General features: G+C 40.8%; 2 protein-coding genes across 3 annotated transcripts; one reads left to right on the forward strand and one right to left on the reverse strand.

The window, feature by feature from the left end:
- The first annotated feature begins 593 nt into the window (after positions 1 to 593).
- LOC143480599 (uncharacterized) lies at positions 594 to 2,088 on the forward strand. The gene is made up of 2 exons (XM_076978371.1): positions 594 to 753; positions 881 to 2,088. Exons 1-2 carry the CDS (start codon positions 728 to 730, stop codon positions 1,743 to 1,745), a joined length of 891 nt encoding a protein of 296 aa, XP_076834486.1. The 5' UTR covers positions 594 to 727; the 3' UTR covers positions 1,746 to 2,088.
- A 561-nt stretch (positions 2,089 to 2,649) lies between these two features.
- LOC143480597 (THAP domain-containing protein 2-like) lies at positions 2,650 to 5,212 on the reverse strand. Of its 2 annotated transcripts, XM_076978370.1 has the most exons (4): positions 4,404 to 5,212; positions 4,021 to 4,147; positions 3,818 to 3,925; positions 2,650 to 3,386 (listed from the first exon to the last, which is right to left on the reverse strand). In XM_076978370.1, exons 1-4 carry the CDS (start codon positions 4,985 to 4,987, stop codon positions 3,366 to 3,368), a joined length of 840 nt encoding a protein of 279 aa, XP_076834485.1. In that variant the 5' UTR covers positions 4,988 to 5,212; the 3' UTR covers positions 2,650 to 3,365. The 2 variants fall into 2 exon arrangements, with proteins under 2 accessions (XP_076834485.1, XP_076834484.1); XM_076978369.1 differs by having other exon boundaries at positions 2,652 to 3,925.
- Positions 5,213 to 19,584: the final 14,372 nt, after the last annotated feature.

Raw genomic sequence — 19,584 nt, forward strand, 5'->3', positions numbered from 1 at the left:
GTGATTAAAACAGTTTCTTGAAGACCATTGGAATAAATAATCCTGTTCTTATAAGTGCCAATATAATATGCCAACTCGAAGACCATGTCTTTAGCTTTTTTGTATTATCAGGTTGATGCTAGTTTCAGGATGGAGGAATTTATACAAAGTAACCTGTAAACATATAGTAAACATAACACAAAGGGTATGGTGTCGATAAGAGAGTAGAACAAGAGAATTTCTGTATTGTGACTGTGAAATCAAATCCTTAATCTTCAAGAAACTGCTTTAAACTGTTTTTGATAATCTGTCTTATTGATGTGTGAAATATTATTCATTACATATAACTCACTTAGCTCATATCACTTGTTCACTTACTATGCAGTATGTCTTTTTTTTGTATATTTACCATTCTCTTGCAGATTGTGTTAAAGGACTCCAAGCCTGTGATTTTGACACACTGTCAGTGCTCTTGTGTTGCTGGAACAGTTTTATGCAACCATGCTGTTGCTTTACTGTACCAGACAGCACATTATTCCCAGCTGGGAATACATGCAGTTCCTCCAGTCCGTAGCTGCACAGAGAAGGAGCAGGCTTGGCACAAACCTCGAACAATGCCTGTTTGAAAACTTTTTGAATAGTGAAGTTTTAAGTAATTTTACCTTATTTACATGTTTTTGTTTATTTTTATATTGCGAGGGAATAAAACCAGGCCCTGTGGAAAGTATGGCAATTGTTTCAGCAAGACATGAAGAGAGGAAAGTGGCTGAGGGAGTGAGATAAGATATAAAATATATATCATTTTAATTCTGACTTTGAATTTCAGTAAAATACAACAAATGTAAAAACATATACACAGACTGTGCTTGGTAGAATTTGTTTTGTTTTGTGTTTTATGCAGGAGCACAGTCTTCAAAGCTGTGACTGGGGATCTGCCTGATGTTTCAGTGCTTCGAGTGGCAGAGGTATATGCTGGTTTCAAGAAGGATGTTGCACCGATGATTACAACAATGGACATGTCTCCCGGTATACCACTGGTTGACTCAGCCTTTGGTAAAGTTCAAGCAGGTAGTGTGCTTTCTTATCAGCAGCCAGCAAAGAAATCCCCGCACATCACACGACATAAGGATGCTCCACCTCCACCACTTTTGCCATTGAAGGACTACCATCTTGAGCAATCTCAGTGCACATTTGTACCCAGTGAGCAGGAGATGTTACACCTGATTTCATTGGCAGTAACACCTGAGATCGCTAACCAGATTGAGAAGGCAACAAGGTCACAGAGTTCATCCCGAGAGTGGCATGAACTACGGAAGCCACGCGTGACAGCTTCACGCTTCAGAGAGATTTGCCACGTCAGGGGGTGGAGTTCAGCAGAAAATCTGGCTCAAAGAATTTTGAAGGGCACTCACCAGACAGCTGACATGAGACGGGGGCTGGCAATGGAGACTGCTGCTGTGGAAGAGTACTGTGGCTTGAGAAATGTCAACTTCTCACCTTGTGGTTTTCTTGTACACCCAGATGCTCCTTGGTTGGGGGCCTCTCCTGATGGTCTCATTTATGATCCCAGAGAGTACCCACCTTATGGCCTTGTAGAGGTTAAATGCCCAAATATCAGGAGTTATGTTGACTGCACTTACCTTGGTGCTATGAATGGCACCCTTGCTCTGAAGCACCAGCATGCCTATTACTGGCAAATTCAGGGACAGCTGTTGATCTCAGGGCTGAAATGGTGTGACTTAAGGCCCATTCACACCCTACGGTAATTACGGATACGGACCCTTTCGTCCGGTTCCGGAGGTCGTTTCATCCGTCAGTGGGTCCGTTGCCAGAGCGCTTACGAATCCGTAGTAACGGAGCAATATAAACCGCAAATCAGGGGGCAGTAGAGAGTCAGAAGCATCGAACGTACACCAATTCGGGAAAATCAATGAAGAAGAGTACTGGACTTTAAAAAATGACGCTCGAGTTAGAAGAGAAACTTTGCGAGTTGGTTAGAGGCTACATTCTGCTACGGTGCCAGGTCATCGCGATAAACAGCGATGCAAAAACAGCTGGGAGGAGATTGCTGGTGCGCTGGTGCCGGAAATTTGACTATACTGCCCTCTAGAGGATGTATTTAAAAAAATCATAACAACGTTGGAAACGGAAAGAGGTATAGTGGCCCCCTACGGAGGCTACGTTTGGTACGGACGGACGAAATTCGTCCGTGTCCGGAGGTATAAAGCAGGCTTTAGTGGTTTATACACATGATGACATATTCATTGAGCGAATTCACATTGATAGCCAAGTGAGAAAGACAATAAGAGAAAAGTCAGATTTTTTTTTTTTTACATTTATCTGCATAAGTGTCTTTCTTCAAAGATGTGTTGATATAATGGCTCATATGTAGATACACCACATAAGCCCAGAGTTGAGGACTTCCCAGTAAGGTCCCCCCCCCATTGGTAGGCTTAATTATTTATTAAAAATGGTTATATTGTTAAGTAATCCTGTTTCGTTAAATACTTACCTGGTTTACCTGTATGACATAATGTCATGTTTTTGTTGTTCATCAGGAAATAATTGTTTCAGTGTTTATTTTGTTGCCTCTTAGTTCATTAACATATAAAACATGTTTTCATGTAATGCAGAGTTCATAATGTGTACACAAGTTATTCATTTTTTCCACACAATTACTTTTGTTTCTTCAAAATACACATGATGAAATGTAAAACCTACATTTAATCATTGATTATTTTTAAGGTACGATCAATACTACATACATGTATGGGGAATAATACTACAGAAATACATGCAATGGTGTGTGTAAAGGTTTATTTGTAATATTTGAACTTTGAGTAACATTCTAATTTGAATGATAAACTTTAGTATTGATACATGGGTAGAACAGAACATTGTATAAGTAGATTTGATGATTGTACAGTATTGTGTGTAAATAAAAATCTTTTATATTTTTGTAATATGTAATATCAAATGCTGCTGTTTGACTTTAAAACAAATCGAATAGTCAGAAGTGCAGGCCTGTAAATCTAATTAGTCTTAATTCCTCCATAAGTACACAGTATACAATTTGGTAATCAAAGTTAAATAGCAAAACAAACATGTAATATCATCAGTATCTTCTAAATTATATATTTATAGATTCACTTTTTAAATTGCTTTGCTGTTTGTGTGTAAACTTTGTCTACTGACCTTTTGCCCATTCTTTTACTAAAGGTCCATTCTGGTAGTTCACTAGTAGACACGCAACAGTGTAAAACTGGTTAATAGTTCCTGTGATGCTCAGAGGGATAACTGTGTCAAAAAGCTTGTGCTGCTTCACCCTGCGTATCAGGCGCTCCACGTGAACCCGAAGTCGTGCAATTGACTGTGTCTCCCTGACCTCAGAGGCTGGCATCTGGGATCTGCTGGACAGGAAAGCAGGTCTGTGGACTTTACATGGCACACAGTGATCCACAAGAAAGCCTCTGTCCACCATTATGGCCATCTCTTGTGTTAGCAACTGCACAATCCCTGACTCCTTCAGAATTTGTTTGTCGCTGATAGAACCTGCGTACAAGGCAGAGACGAAAGTGACAGCACCATGAGGTGCCATGCCAACCAAGCCCTTGAAAGTGCAATGAGACTTGTAGCTTGAGAACACTTCACTTTGCAGGAGAAGAGAAGATGGTGTTTGACAACGCAGTTCTGTGCAATCAAGGATGACCTGTGTATCTGCATAGTCCTTGAATTCTTCTGGTAGGTGAGCCTTGGTTGCTTTCTGTGACATCCATATGCACACAGCCCCAAGCACTGTGTACAAGTAATTTGCCCATGTTACCACAATTCGACTCACAGTGGATTGACTGATGTTAAATCTGTGGGCCAGGTCCCTCTGTTTCAGTCCCAGGGAGAGGTAGTTCATAAATAAAAAAAATTCATCTATGGGTTGCAGGGATTTTGTCTGGAAAATGATAAATATGTTTGATGCATAAATCTTATCTCTGTGAACAAAATCATTTAGAAATGACATTAGTTCATGTAGTTTATTAGACTTACTGCAGGACAAGGAATGATGTCTTGATTCTTCTTGGATGCCGCTCTTGCTCTGGTGATACGCAACATTTTGCCCGTTGATGGTTCTATAAGGCTCCAAAATGCCATTAGATGGTTGTATGTTGCAAACCTGTGTTGTAGAAAAAAAACACTGGCTTAAATCATCTTCAAACCAGCTTCTGGAAAAAGTTATTCTTAACTAGAACCTCTGCATCAGTATTGGGTTGATTCAAGGAATGAGCCATTTTGAACACTTGCTTACTTTGTATTACTAGGAAGCAGCCCTCTTTTTAAACATTAAAGGGGTATTGCTTGTGAATTAGGACTAAACACATACAGTATCTTGGTTGAGTATGGTAGCTATGCATACATCACGTTTAACCTACCTTGTATAGAAGCGTATGTCTTCGTCAGAAGATGCAAATCTCCTCAAACAGAACCGCTGTCTTACGGATAAATCTTCTATTTGAGACCGTAACCTCTCTACCTCTTCACGCAGCTCATCAGTCTGCTGGAGTGCCAGATCAAGGGCTGCGGGATCGGGGACAGCGCAATAGTCATGTTCAAACAGGTGATTCTCTTCCACTGGCTCCTCTTCACCCAGAGGTTCATCAGATGGACGTTTTCTCCTTTGCCAAACGCTTGGTCTCGATACTGGAACACTGTAGTTGTTCCATTGAAATAAAACTGGAACAGCTCCCTTGCGAAGTGTCCGACGTCCGTTAGTTTTTGGTGGTTCAATTAGATCCTCTTGAAGGAAATGTCGACTGCACACCCTTGTATGGTTGGTAATAGTAAAACTGTCCCGTCGAATGTTTACAATCCATGTTTTACATAAATCTTTATCCACCGGAAAAGTATGAAAGCTAAGCACAGTATTGTACTTAGCAGAAGCCTCACACAGGGGTACACAGCAATGTTCTGCTGTAGAGCCAATACATCGCTGCTTTTTAAACGGTCTTAAGCTCATGTTCAGTAGAATTGTGGGCTAATAGGTAACAACTGTGAAAAAAACATTTACAAAAAAATGGTAAAATGTGTTATAATGTGTTCAAATAGAAACCGCACTCACCGCCGAACAAGCTATTTGCTACTGAAAACGCCGCACCGGAAGTCGGCAAACTGGCTGGTTTTTAGGCGGAAATACGTAGGGACTACTTCGTGCATAGAGGCTATTCGTGGACTCCTTCTTATGCGGCCGACGAATGTAGCCTTCAAAACCCCGAAAACGAAGGATGCATCTGAGTATCCTTCGCGTCCCACCATATCCCTGGATTCAGTGCTCTATGAACAATAAACAGGCGGAGTCTAGTGTACGGGCCGAAGAATTCGTTTTTAAATGTCGGTATTTTTTAAATATGGACATTTATACTGCAATGAGATGCTAAATAACATGCCAGTTATTAATGATATTGCAAGTAAACATGTGCTTTGAGTATTTACTAAACGTTTATACGTAAAAGTAACGTTTATAAAAATACATTGAATTTTGTTATGAAGTTATACTTCCCGTCAAACGTGAATACATGTTCAACCAGTGGCGGACTTAGTAATTTGGAGGCTCAAGGCGAATTTAGCTAGGGGGCCCATCAACATTAATATGCGAGAAATAAGTTCAGGTTCACACTACAAGATTTTAGGCTGGTTTTTCAGTCGCCGACTGTTTTTGTAGATCGCCGACAGAAACTGTGGTCGGACGCAAATCGGGGATCATTCGGCGCTCGCTCAGTCGTGTAGTGTGAACTGCTGAAAGACGCTCGCCGAGCCGTCGCCGAGTGGTCGCCAACTCATCGCAGACGACCGGCAGATATCTAGCATGTTTAATATCTAGCATGTTTAATATCTAGCATGTTTCATATCTAGCCCAGTCGGCGACTGTGAGTCAACAGCAGCGTCTAGCTTCATACAACTTTACTACAACACTGTGTTTAAGTTATTGTGACGATTGACTATATCTATGTTCACTGCAACGGAGAGATGAAATAATTCTGTCAATTTGGGACTATGGAGTGGTTAAACGGTAAAAAAAAAATAATAAACGAAAAAAAAATAATAATAAACGAAACGAATAACGAAAATGTGGAGTACATGTACGTTGTTTTTATTTTCTTCGTGGTGTTGCTGGTTCTCGCGAGTGTTTCATTTTCGTGTTCTCGTGTTTTTGGACGGCAGCCAGATGAGTCGGCGATTCCCCAGTCGTTTAATTCGTGAGCCCACGTCACCGATCAGTCATGTAGTGTGAAAGCCACAACAACTGAGACTTGCGATTACAGCACAACCAGTCGTGTAGTGCGAACGGCACAAAAACCTGATGACTGAAAAGTCGTGTAGTGTGAACCTGGCTTTAGCTAGACAAGGGGGCCCTACAGTGGGAGGGGCCCAAGGCAATTGCCTAGCAACGCCTCTATGCAAAGACCGCCTCTGTGTTCAACGCATTTTCTTTTAGGCATTTGTGGGTGATGTGATATTTGTCGGACAGCTCGCTAACACGTATGTAACGTATGAAACGGGGCAGAGCGTGGTCACGCAAACATACGTCTTGCGAAGACTAGACTGTCTCATTTAACAGCTGTGAGATGCAGCCTACCCAGCCTTCGAAGTGTGTGGCCACCGTGGGCTGCGGTCTACGCGGTCTACGTAGGCTGCAGCCCCTGAATTGAGAAACAGCCATAGTTGGCTTCCTGTGTGACGGTTCTGTGTGACGCTGCTTCCTGCCGACGCTGTTGCGGAGCGAATTTTGAAATTGTATTCTAAAGTATAATAATCTATTTACGTGCTAATCTTTACCGTTTGCCTTCCTAGATAAATTTTACAGGTTTTATTCCGGCCGCTGACCAACTTTCTGCCTTCACAAATCAGCTAGCGTAAGTTTATATATCGGCTAGACACGGTAAGTTACATTACGACGTTTCCATAAGGTAAACAAACTAAGAGATACGTCTACAAATACGCGATGCCAACGGACACGGTAGGAAAATTCGACAAGGTAGGAAAATTCGACAGACTAGTCTATAAATACTCGCTGCCAGCTGATACGGTAGGAAAATTTGACAAAGTAGAATATGTGTTCTGTCGGATTTTCCTACTTTGTCGAATTTTCCTACCGTATCAGCTGGCAGCGAGTATTTATAGACTAGTCTGTCGAATTTTCCTACCTTGTCGAATTTTCCTACCGTGTCCGTTGGCATCGCGTATTTGTAGACGTATCTCTTAGTTTGTTTACCTTATGGAAACGTCGTAATGTAGCGCAAATCAGCGTTTAAAAAGTAGTATTTGTAGACGTATCTCTTAGTTTGTTTACCTTATGGAAACGTCGTAATGTAGCGCAAATCAGCGTTTAAAAAGTAGTATTTGTAGACGTATCTCTTAGTTTGTTTACCTTATGGAAACGTTGTAATGTAGCGCAAATCAGCGTTTAAAAAGTAGTATTGTAGACGTATCTCTTAGTTTGTTTACCTTATGGAAACGTCGTAATGTAGCGCAATTTAGCGTTTAAAAAGTAGTATTGTAGACGTATCTCTTAGTTTGTTTACCTTATGGAAACGTCGTAATGTAGCGCAAATCAGCGTTTAAAAAGTAGTATTGTAGTATCTCTTAGTTTGTTTACCTTATGGAAACGTCATAATGTAGCGCAAATCAGCGTTTAAAAAGTAGGATGAGCTTTAAAATAAAAGTTTTATTTTGCGTATTAGTGTATACACGGCTCAATCATTATCATGCGGAAATATCCAAGTCCCTATAAATAGGTAATAACAGGTAGTAAAATGGCACTGTTTAAAACATTTTAACTAGTTAACTTAATGCACAGTTGAAAACATTGCAATTGCAAACAAAGAAGAAATTATAAACAAGAAATTAACTTACTGCACTATTGAAAGGACTAAATAGTACTGCACTGTTGAAATTTGCTAGCAGGCAGGAAAAATCGATGGGTGTAGTAGGCGGCCACCAAAATAGTGACGTAAAAGCGACTTGCGCATGCGCAGTAAGCCTTGGTATGAATTTTCGATGGGTAGGAAAAATCGACAGAACACCGGACATTAGTGGCAACCTTAGACTGTTAGCCCATAAACGATTCTCTAGGATAGTTATACATGTAGGGGCCAACGATATAAGTCTGCGGCAGTCAGAGGTGACTAAGAGTAATGTTAAAGAGGTGGTTAAATTAGCCCAGACGATGTCCGATGCCGTAATCTGCTCTGGCCCCATCCCAATGCGGCGCGGTGATGAGCAGTACAGCAGGCTCACGTCGCTAAACCGCTGGATGTCCAAGTGGTGTTCAGAAAATCAAGTGGGCTTTATTAATAATTGGGAAGAGTTCGAGGGCAAGCCTGGTCTTTTAGGCAGGGACGGTGTCCACCCCACCCGGGATGGCGCTGCCCTGTTATCTTGCAGCATAGCCCGTAGTCTGTTAGTTAGTGGGCAGTGTAGTACTAGGAGCTGCTGACTAACCAGAGTCGCGACCAGGCCGCAGACTAACGGGCTAAACCGTCTGTCTGCGAGCTGCTTAGAGGCGTCACCAAGATCCCATAGGATTGAGACTGTGTCTGTGCCCCGGGTTAAATTAAATCATAAGAAAATAGTCCGCCCTAAGTTTCTAACTAATATTCAGACTTCACATCAAATTATTACAACCTATATGACCGATCTGAAAATTGGATTAATCAATATTCGATCGCTCAACTCAAAAGCAGTTTTTGTAAATGAACTTATAACAGACCAGAAAATTGATATTCTATGTCTAACTGAAACGTGGGTTCAATCTGGTGATTATTTAACTCTAAACGAAGCCACTCCTGTGGGATATAGTTATATACATAGACCTAGACTGTCAGGCAGAGGAGGTGGAATATGTATAATCTATCGTGATTGTTTAGAAATTCATCAGAAATACTTAGATATCTCAAACTCATTTGAGATGCAGTCTATTAATGTAATTAGTCCATCTGAAAATAAAAGTACATTTTCCCTAACTAATGTATATAGACCACCAGGGCCTTACTCAGATTTCTTAAATGATTTCACCGATTTTGCAGCAAATTTAGCAGTATGTAGTGACAAAATAATAATGGTAGGAGACTTTAACATACACTTTGATAATGCGGAGGATCCACTGACAAGGGCTTAATTTTACTTCTATATTGAACTCTGTCGGCATTAAACAAAACGTAGTAGGACCTACACATTATCGAAATCATACCCTAGATCTAATATTAACGCTGGGTATCGACGTAGATAATATAAACATACTCCCGCAAACCGTAGCAATCTCCGATCACTATTTAGTCCAATTCGATTTTCACCTTAACATAAATACCCGCCCTTCTCCTCGGCAGTGTATAAAGCGCTCGATAAATTCATCAACAGCAACACAGTTTATTGAAACCCTCCCTGACTTAACTGCTTTAGTCCACTCGCCATCCGTTCCAGGAGAGTTAGATAGTCTAACCGACTACTTAGAGAATACCTGCAGATCAGCTCTAGATATAGTAGCTCCACTAAAATATAAAAAAGCTAGATCCAAAAAGCTCGCCCCGTGGTATACTGACCAAACTAGAAACTTAAAACAAATAGCACGTAAATTAGAGCGGAAATGGCGATCTACTAAATTGGAAGTATTCCACTGTGCCTGGAAGGATAGCATTATTGACTACAAACGGGCAGTCACTAAAGCACGCTCAGCATACTTAGCCTCACTGATAGAGAAAAATAAAAACAATCCTAGATTTCTTTTTAATACTATTTCTAAACTTACAAAAAATCAAGCAGGCACAGAACCTCAGATTCCAGTAAACCTCACTAGTAATGTATTTATAGATTTCTTTGATAATAAAATAGAGAATATTAGACAAAATATAAAACCCTTTATTAGCAATACAACTGGTATGTCATCTGGTTTGGTTGATATTGATTTAAATTACATACCGGGAGAAAAACTTGATGCTTTTCATCCACTCCCAAAATCAGAATTAGAGAAAATAATTTCTTCCTTAAATTGTACTACCTGCACACTAGACTCAGTTCCCTCAAAGTTATTAAAAGAGGTATTACCAGCTGTAACTGAACCTCTTCTAACTATAGTTAACTCATCCATTACAATAGGTCACATGCCCAAATCATGTAAATTAGCAATTATCAAACCTCTGATCAAGAAACCAAATCTTGATCCGACTGTGCTATCTAATTATAGACCCATTTCACACACACACATCATTTATATCTAAGATCATAGAAAAAGCTGTTGCCCAGCAATTATGCCTATATCTGCATAGGAATAACATATTTGAAAAGTTCCAATCTGGTTTTAGGCCCCATCACAGTACTGAAACAGCATTAGTTAAAGTAACAAATGATCTCCTCCTTGCATCAGATCAAGGCTATGTATCACTGTTAGTGCTTCTTGATCTTAGTGCAGCTTTCGACACAATTGATCATAGGATCTTGCTAGAAAGGTTAGAACGCTGGGTTGGAGTCTCAGGCACAGCCCTTTCATGATTTCAGTCTTACTTAACAAATCGCTATCAGTTTGTAGAGCTCAATAATATTTCATCCAAACGTACAATGGTTAAATATGGGGTCCCGCAAGGCTCCATCTTAGGACCACTATTATTTACATTATATATACTACCATTGGGCACAGTTATAAACAAACATGGTGTCAATTTTCACTGCTATGCGGATGACACTCAACTTTACATATCAGCCAAACCCGATGACAAACTCAGTTTAGGAAAAATTGAGGCCTGTGTAAGAGATATTAAATACTGGATGTCTCTAAACTTCCTACAATTAAATGAGGACAAAACAGAAGTTCTCCTTGTGGGCCCTAAGGCCGCAAGACAGAAAATTCCAAATTTAATGCTTAATCTTGCAGACTATCCCATTACACCTGGCACAGTAGCCAAAAACCTAGGCATCATACTCGACTCTGACCTATCATTTGATAAATATATAGATAATACTACTAGGATAGCTTTTCTACATCTCCGCAACATTGCCAAATTAAGAAATGCATTATCACAGGATGATGCAGAAAAATTGGTGCACGCCTTTGTTAGCTCTAGACTAGACTACTGCAATTCACTACTGTCAGGATGTTCAAATAGGAATCTAAATAAACTTCAAATAGTTCAAAATGCCGCAGCTAGAGTTCTGACCAGAACTAGAAAATTTCAGCATATTAGACCAGTCCTATCAGCCCTGCATTGGCTCCCAGTAAAATTTTTTATTGATTTTAAAATTCTATTATTAGCATATAAAGCACTACACGGGCTTGCTCCTGAATACCTCCAGGAACTTATTTCCTACTATGAACCCCCACGTCAACTAAGATCACAGGGTGCTGGTCTTTTATTAGTTCCACAAATTAATAAGGTAACAGCAGGGGGAAGAGCCTTTTCTTATAAGGCCCCCCAGCTTTGGAACAACCTCCCAAAATGCGTACGGGACTCTGACACAGTCACAATCTTTAAGTCTAGGTTGAAAACCCACCTATTTGGTTTAGCGTTTGATAATTAACATCCCCCCTTAGATAAAGGTTCAGATCCAGGGGTTCATAGATGAAGGGTTTTATGGTAGACTGGGGCACTGGTGCTGTCGTCCTGTCACTGCTCGTGGTCACTCAAGTTTGTTGACAGTGTAGTGGATGGATGCCATTGTCTCAGAATGCCCCCAAGCCTGTGTTACCTTCGGGTTCTGCCTTTTTAGCTAGGCTGTAATAGTTTAACTTAATGCCGGAGTTGCTGCCACACTCCAGAAATGTGTTTAATTTCATCTGTCCTGTATATGTCCTCATACAGAGCTAATTTTCCCTGTTTTATTTTCTCCACATGGCTGCCCGCCTGCTCGAGGAAAAATGAGATGAGGAGAGGCAAGCGAGTTATCAAGTGCCAGCCACCTACTGCCTGACCGGATGAGCCTACACCATGATGGACAATACTACATCTTTTCCTTTTCTTTATTTCTTTCTGTCTAAATTGTTGTTGTTGTCATGGTGACCGGTGTCGGCCAGAGGAGGATGGGTTCCCCCCCTGAGTCTTGGTTCCTCTCAAGGTTTCTTCCACATGCAAAAACTAGGGAGTTTTTCCTTGCCACTGTCGCCCTTGGCTTGCTCACTGGGGGCTAGGACTCGGCACTTGTAAAGCTGCTTTGTGACAACAACTGTTGTAAAAAGCGCTATATAAATAAAATTTCATTGATTGATTGATTTATTAACTTTGTTTCAAGTTATTTTTTTAATTTAGGAACAATTATACTTACTATTACATTCAAGTATAGTTTTTACTTTTAAGTAAACTAATTAAATTACTCTAATTTTGTTACATGCAATTTTATTAATTTTTCTCAAGTTAATTTCCGGGGTCAGTACAAACTACAATTTCTTGCTTAATCAAGTTGCAGGGCAACATATTCATAAACAAAAGCTACATTTGATGTGGATATATTTTTCATTTGGGATAAATCTAAAACAATGTTTGATTTGGTTTACTCACAACCAGGGGCGAGGCTAGGGTATTTTTAGTGGTGCTAGAGCACCACCGTGATGTTGCTCAGCACCCCCTGGCTCAACACATTTTAAAAATATTATATTATGCAAAAAACTTGCTCTGTACCTGCGCAATACTTTGGTATTGTGCCTCTGTGAGCACTGGGGGCTGGGCACCCCTAAAGACCAGGGCCCGTATTTATCAAACTTCTTAGAGTGAAATTTTGGACTAAAGTGCTGAAAAATTCTTAGATTTGCTCATACTCACAGAGTTAAGTGTAAGTGCCAGTTATCAAAACTCTCAAGTATAAGAATCACTCTTACTCTCCCGAAAAGTTAAGACTGTTCCAGAGGACTCATAAGTCGTTAAGAGTTGCCACCAGGGGGCTGAGATGGCACTGAGAAGACTGAGATGCGTGCGAACCATCATTTTAGGTACACATTTCAATTTTATAGATATATAAATATGCACATAAATATGCACAAATATGCACAATAATTAGGCATTAAGATAAGCATGGGTTTAATTTTTTTTTCTTCGTTTCATTTTTTCGTGCAAGAGTGTAATATTCATGCTGCGATGCTTTAATACTTTAATTTTAAGCTTTGACGTCTGCCTTGTCAGTTATTGTATGTCATTTGGGAGTGAATCCACTCCCAGACGTCCTTCAGACGCTCACTTTTCCTCCAGCCATTCATGACTGGAGGTGTTTGGAAGCGCTGTCAGAGAGGGAGGGGCAGATGGAGAATCTGCGCTCAAGCCAGCAGGGTCGGGAGCACGAGCAGCTTCTTTATTACTGACGGATGCAATAATTTTGAAGTGACAATTAGCATCACAGTGTTTGTGTGCAAATCTAAATAAATGATAAAAAAAAAACTTGTCTTTGAGATATGTTTTAGAATTTCATGAATGCAGGATCCTGACCCCCCTCCACTCCACAGATCACCACAGTTTCTGCCCCATGATACGCTGCACCACCTCACAAAATGCGCGAAGAGGCTTGCCCGGTGGTCCTCCGCCTGAATGTGATTCAGTTGCACTATCCAAAATAAATCAGAGAAAACATATAAATAACAAAAGAAAGAAGGGAAAATTATACATACCAGTGCGTGTCACATAGGACTTAAAGGTAGATATGAAATCTCTTTTCATTAGGATAATTTATTAACTACATAAATACGCTGTGTTATTTCACAAAATTATGACTGCAACATTATTAAGTTAAATGTGAAGGTACTGCAACATTTTCTGAATTTTATCTTGACATTTCTCAGGAAATATTATTGAACATGAAATCCGATCCAGTGATTGGTTCTTGCAGGGGGTTTTGAAACGACATCGTCCAGGATCAGCTTTGCGGCACAGCCAGGTGTCGTAAATCAGCTCTGAGACTGACACTTAAGAATTGCTCCTACACTTCGCTTAAAGTGAGACTAGAGGCTTGATAACTAACTTTTAGTCTCAGCTTTTAACTAAGAATTATTTTAGACATAAGTCAATTCTTAGCAGCATTCTTAGGAGTAATTCTAAGAAGTTTGATAAATACGGGCCCAGATCCTAAAATCGCCCCTGCTCACAACAAATAAAAGACAAGAATTTTTTCCTCAAAAGACCATAATATTTATTCAGATGTCTTCACGTTTACCAACTTTTCTGTACCAAAATATATAAAAACACAAAATAAATAATAATAAAATTATCAAAAGTAAAATATCATTGATTTAAAAAATGAATTTTAAAGCTAGTAAAGCTCGCCACCAATACAATCTACTAAATATCAAACACAGAAACAAAATACATGAAATAAAATTAATTACGGCCTTTTCAATGTTTCTGTGACACCGGAGGCGTCGGGACAGAGGCAGCCGGAGACGGGGGTTGAACAGAAGGATGTTTATTGTCCATAGCAACCAAACCAGTAAAGCTCTTAGCGCACACTGCAAGTGATGCAAGGTAAAGCTCTTAGCGCATACACTATAAGTGATGCAAGGTAAAGCTCGTAGCGCACACTAGTAAGGCTCATAACGTGTACACTGCAAGTGTTGCAAAGTAAGACTCGTAGCGTGCACGCAGGTAGGGAACGCAGAGACTGACACGCAGAAACCAGAGACGCTCATGTAACGGCAATGTGCAGCACTGGACCAGACGACCTGCGGGCTAAAGAAGAGCAAAGTAAACAAGAAACAGGTGCTCAGTATGATGGTGATTGCGACTGTGGGAGTGGTTGCGTGCGCGGGGGTGTGTGCTGGGATCGGCTGCTGGCCGGGATGCGCGCCCTCTGGTGGCGACCCGGCCCCCTCACCGTGACAGTTTCTTCTTTTAAGCTTTTGCAATATTTCTTAAGCATACACACCGACCAGTGCAACATGTGAAACTGTTCTGTACATTTCTCCTTGCAAACTTGAGATTTATTCTAACAGTTCTAAAACAGTGAAGAGCTGTTAACTTGGCTATCCATTGGTGAACTGACCAGAACGTATGAATATTACATTACAAAGTGAAAGCAAAAGATAAAACTGAACCAGAAGTTAAACCAGGTCAATTGCTAGGAGTGCAATCTATTGCTAACAAAGGTTAGCCAGTGGATTGTGAAAATAATCTATGCTCATATACATGGCCTCAGGTCCTAAACATTTTGCATATTAGCGTATGCTTGCTGTTGCCTGTATGTACTGTGGAGTTCCGTGTCCCCCACTGGTTCTTAATCAGCACAGTTTAATATTTATGAAAACTAATGTATAGCTGTTTTTGTTCAGAGGTGTGGCACTGAAAACGCCTTACAATTGGACTTTTTTGGTTTGACTAGAAATAAATTACCTGCTGACAGTAAGCGATGGAAGCTTTTCTAAAGCTTAAGTGATTCAAATAACACTACTTACCAGATACTCCACATCTTCCCCAAGGTACACAGTAAGGCACTTCAGCAGACACTCTCTCTTCAGATTCACCTCAAGGCTCTAGGTAAGAACCCAAAAACATGTAATGCTAAACATACCCTGTTATGAATGTTTGCCTATATTTCCTCAGTTACCATCATAGTTTCTCTAAATGACAACAAATCTAATCTAACTCTTAGTGGGTAGCATTAAATATATGAAATGTATTACACTTAGATTAATACAGTTGAATGAAGTGATTTGACAGACTGAACTCAGCTTTCCCTTTAAATACCAGTCAAGTTCAGAGACCTGCAGCACAATGTATTTTTCTATTTGATTAATTAATACTAATTCAATTTCAAACAAGCTTACTGGCTAAGATAATGTATATTAGATGTGCATAGAATAATGGAATTTATATAAATATAATGTTTTACCCATACTCGTACTAACCTTGGCTGACGTTTCCAAAAAACTTGCATTGACCATTTAAAAAAATAAATAAATAAATCGGTTGACCACTACTAGTTAGCTTTGAGCAAACCAGTTCCAAAACTTGTCACACAATAAATGAGCTCTACTGCTTCTATTTAAAATGTGTGATATAATTCAAACTTTGTTGTACTAAACAAGCACCTACCTGATCAAGAACCTCTTCCTTTTCATAGGGCATAAAATAACACAGCCACAATTGATTTATTCACATTGCTTAGAAAACTTACTTCATCCATGGTGAACAACGCAGGCCATTTCTCCTTTAACTCTTCTATTTTTGGTTCCTTTTCCACAATATCCTTTCTTCGCAGTGAGAAAGTATTGGCCACTTTTTCCCTTATCACAGAGTGATTGTTTCGCTTCTTTACTTCACTTAAAAGTGACAGTATCTCATTTTCCAACTTGTCTATGGTCTCTCCAGCTGGAATGTCAGGAATGTGGTTGGCCTCTCCTTTCCTAGGTCACTACTTTTTTTGCTGGCAATGCATCCTCTGAAGCTTTTGACTTAAGTGAATTGGCAATTAATTCAGAACACCCGATGCCTTTTAGCTGAGTTCGGTAGTTGCCCATTTTTGTCTTCAGCCGCTGCTTCCACCCATAGCAGCGGTTGTATGAACCTGGTTCAGAGAGGCATGGATGTTTCTTGATCAGTGCTTCAGCAACATCACTGAAGTCAGCATCTGTTGGGTAGGCTTTGTACTTGAATATTTCTTCAGCTAGCTTTTCCAGAATATTTGACTTGGTTTTTGAACTCAGTGTCAACCTGGTCATGTCTGACCTATATACCGCATTTCCCTTTTCTAACTGAAGTTCAGTGTCATAGGAAAACACTGGTATTTGAAACTCTCTTGGCCACATCCGAGTTCGTGTAGAAGCAGAGCTGGAGGGTGAGGACAGGATCTCTGTGTCATCTGATGATTGTGGCATTAAATCATCACAGACAGTGATATTAAATTCTTGGCTACAGTTATCAGTTATTGGGATGACCTTGATAGTTGCAAAATCCTCAAGTTCTGGTAGAAGTCAAGTTTACTAGTGCATCTCCAAAATCTCTGTCTTGGTATTGCAGTCTGAAATTCCCACTAAGCGCACACAGTTTGCTTACTTCATCCATAAGCTCCCCCATTGTATTTGGTATTCCATCAGGCAGAATTAGCTCCCTGGTGTCATCGGGAGTGAGAATAACTCGCAACTTGGCTGGCCTTTTGACTGCCATGTCATTTGCTCCTAAATGACCTAGTAAAAAATTAAGAATACAATAAAAACACAATTAGGTGTACAAAATTGACAACAGCAAATTATAGAAATAATCATAATTTATTCACAACCCTCTCCTTCTCAGGTAAAAAAAAACACTAAATAACTTTTAGGAAATTCCCAACATTTGTGCAACTAAAACTGAAGCATTATATTATCATTACCCAAGTTTATAACACTTCCATTTTCATGACATATGTAACAGAGGCAGATTATATCTGCCCCATCTAATTTATTTAGGTCTAATTTTGGATACACAGAGTGCATTATTATCATACGATATTGACTAAATGCTTTCTGGTGAAAAGTCTTGTATTTTTTTTATATTGCAATAATTATCACTAGGGGTGACCTGCAATAATCGCTGATTCGACTATAGTCGACTATACCCCCTAGTCGACTATGAACGTCATAGCCGAATGTACCATTCTAACTGTGTCACGTAGGGCAACGCCCCCTCTCGTAGCTGTCACTCTGGGTTCCCTCATGTCCGTGTTCCCTGCCTGTTTGTCCCGCCCTGCTCGTTTGTCTTCCTGTTTCCTTGTTTGTTGCCACGCCCCAGTGTCATTGCCATCACCTGTCCCTAGTTAGTTTCTATGTATAAAGTCCCAGTATTTCCCCAGTCCAGTATCCGTGATTTTGTCTACTTCGTGCCTTGTGCTTTGTTATACCTGTTCTTCGTGAGTATTGTTTCCGCTGCCAGTATTCCTGCCTGTTCCGTGTTTCCCCCATAGTGTTAGTACTCTGTCCTATTATGTCTGTTCGCGTTTCATGTCTGGACTGCCTGCCCGTGGTGACCCATGCCTGCTATTTCGACTCTGCCTCTGGAATTTCCTTTAATAAATCTCGCTCTCCTCCGCGTTTGTGTCTGTCTCCCTGTTCTGCGCTACGCAGAACGTTACAAACTGCATGGGGGTGCCCAAGGATGCAACTAAGCATTAGTTGTTATATGAAATGTTTTTGTTTTTGTTATATATAGCCTTTTGTCAAATAAAATCATCCTAATTTATGTTAGTAAATATTTAAAAATGATGTTTGCGCATTAACAATAGGCATCTTCCTTACTACACATTAATAAATCACACCCTGCTGTTGCACAATCCAAACGAGCGGAGCTGAACATGCTACAGAATACGCGCAGCATACGCGCAGCATCTGCCGAGATTATAATGGCTACTAAAAAACTTCAAAAGTATTTTGAAAAACATAAAGATGAATCAAACAAAGTAAAGTGCAAGTTATGTCATCAACGTCTTTCATTTCGCACGACAACAACCAACATGGCATACAATTTAAAATGCGTAAGGCGAAAAAAAAACGTTTGTCGTTTCAGTTGTGTCGTCTCGTCACGTCTCGGCAAGTAGGCCTATAAACATTTTTTGTTGTTGTTTGCTTTTAAACCCCGTTACTTGAACCTTTCCTTATATTTTTTTGCTGTTGTGTGGCAATTTTTTTATATTTTCAGGCAGGCATATTTTATTTAAAATATTTTTGACATTTTGCACAGTGCCTGTCTGACACTTCGATATGCGCACTGACGGTTAATGTTCTCTAACGTTTGTGACGCGCGGGCAGGGCGAAGGATGAGATTCCTTGCTTTCTGTTTACTTTAATTTTTAATAGAGATTGCATAATAGCGCACGAGTAACACTGAAACATTCACACAGAAACGTGTAGACTCTAGACAACGACGAGCACAGGACATTGCGCGAACGCACATTAAATAGACAAACCACATTAGCCCCACGTGATTACGAGACGATTCACAGGTGAGACAGATTATCACATGACATAACCATAACCACGGAGATCCACTGACGCAGACAAAGCATGTGGACAACGTTAACAAACGCCCAAAAGGGAGGGGCCGGGGTCCTCAACATGACAGACGCCCCCTCCAAGGGCACTACCCGTCCCGAGGTGCCAACAGGACCGAGTGCACCGAACCCACGACGATGGGCGAATCCGATGCACTCAGTCCTGCGTCTGGGAGGTGACCGCCCTTGGTGAAGCGCCTAGAACACCCTCCCTGGGAACACAGGGGAAAAGATGTTAGACAACGGCACAGTCACAAACACACAAACAGGCACGCTCACACACAAACGGGAAGAGGGGGTTTGGTACACATACGGGCAGACATACGAACATCGGTACAGATGAACACATAACAGGCGCCAGGCTTCGCGCCAGGAGGAGAGCGATTAGGGGAGAGAGATCCGGAGCTGCTGGTGCTGCGTTGGGCAGTCCCCCTCCTGCCTTCGCTGCGAACCCTCTGCCAGGTGCAGCGCGGCTGGCGGACATGCCAGGTGCAGCGCGGCTATCGGACGTGCCAGGTGCAGCACGGCGGGCGGACGTGCCAGGTGCAGCGCAAGGGAACTCCTCCTCCAAGTCCATCAGTTCCTCCTCACCCTCCAGGATCCCCTCCATGGGCTCTACCGGGCTCTCACCCC

Source organism: Brachyhypopomus gauderio, chromosome 17 (assembly GCF_052324685.1).
Source record: "Brachyhypopomus gauderio isolate BG-103 chromosome 17, BGAUD_0.2, whole genome shotgun sequence".
Taxonomy (NCBI): Eukaryota; Metazoa; Chordata; class Actinopteri; order Gymnotiformes; family Hypopomidae; genus Brachyhypopomus; species Brachyhypopomus gauderio.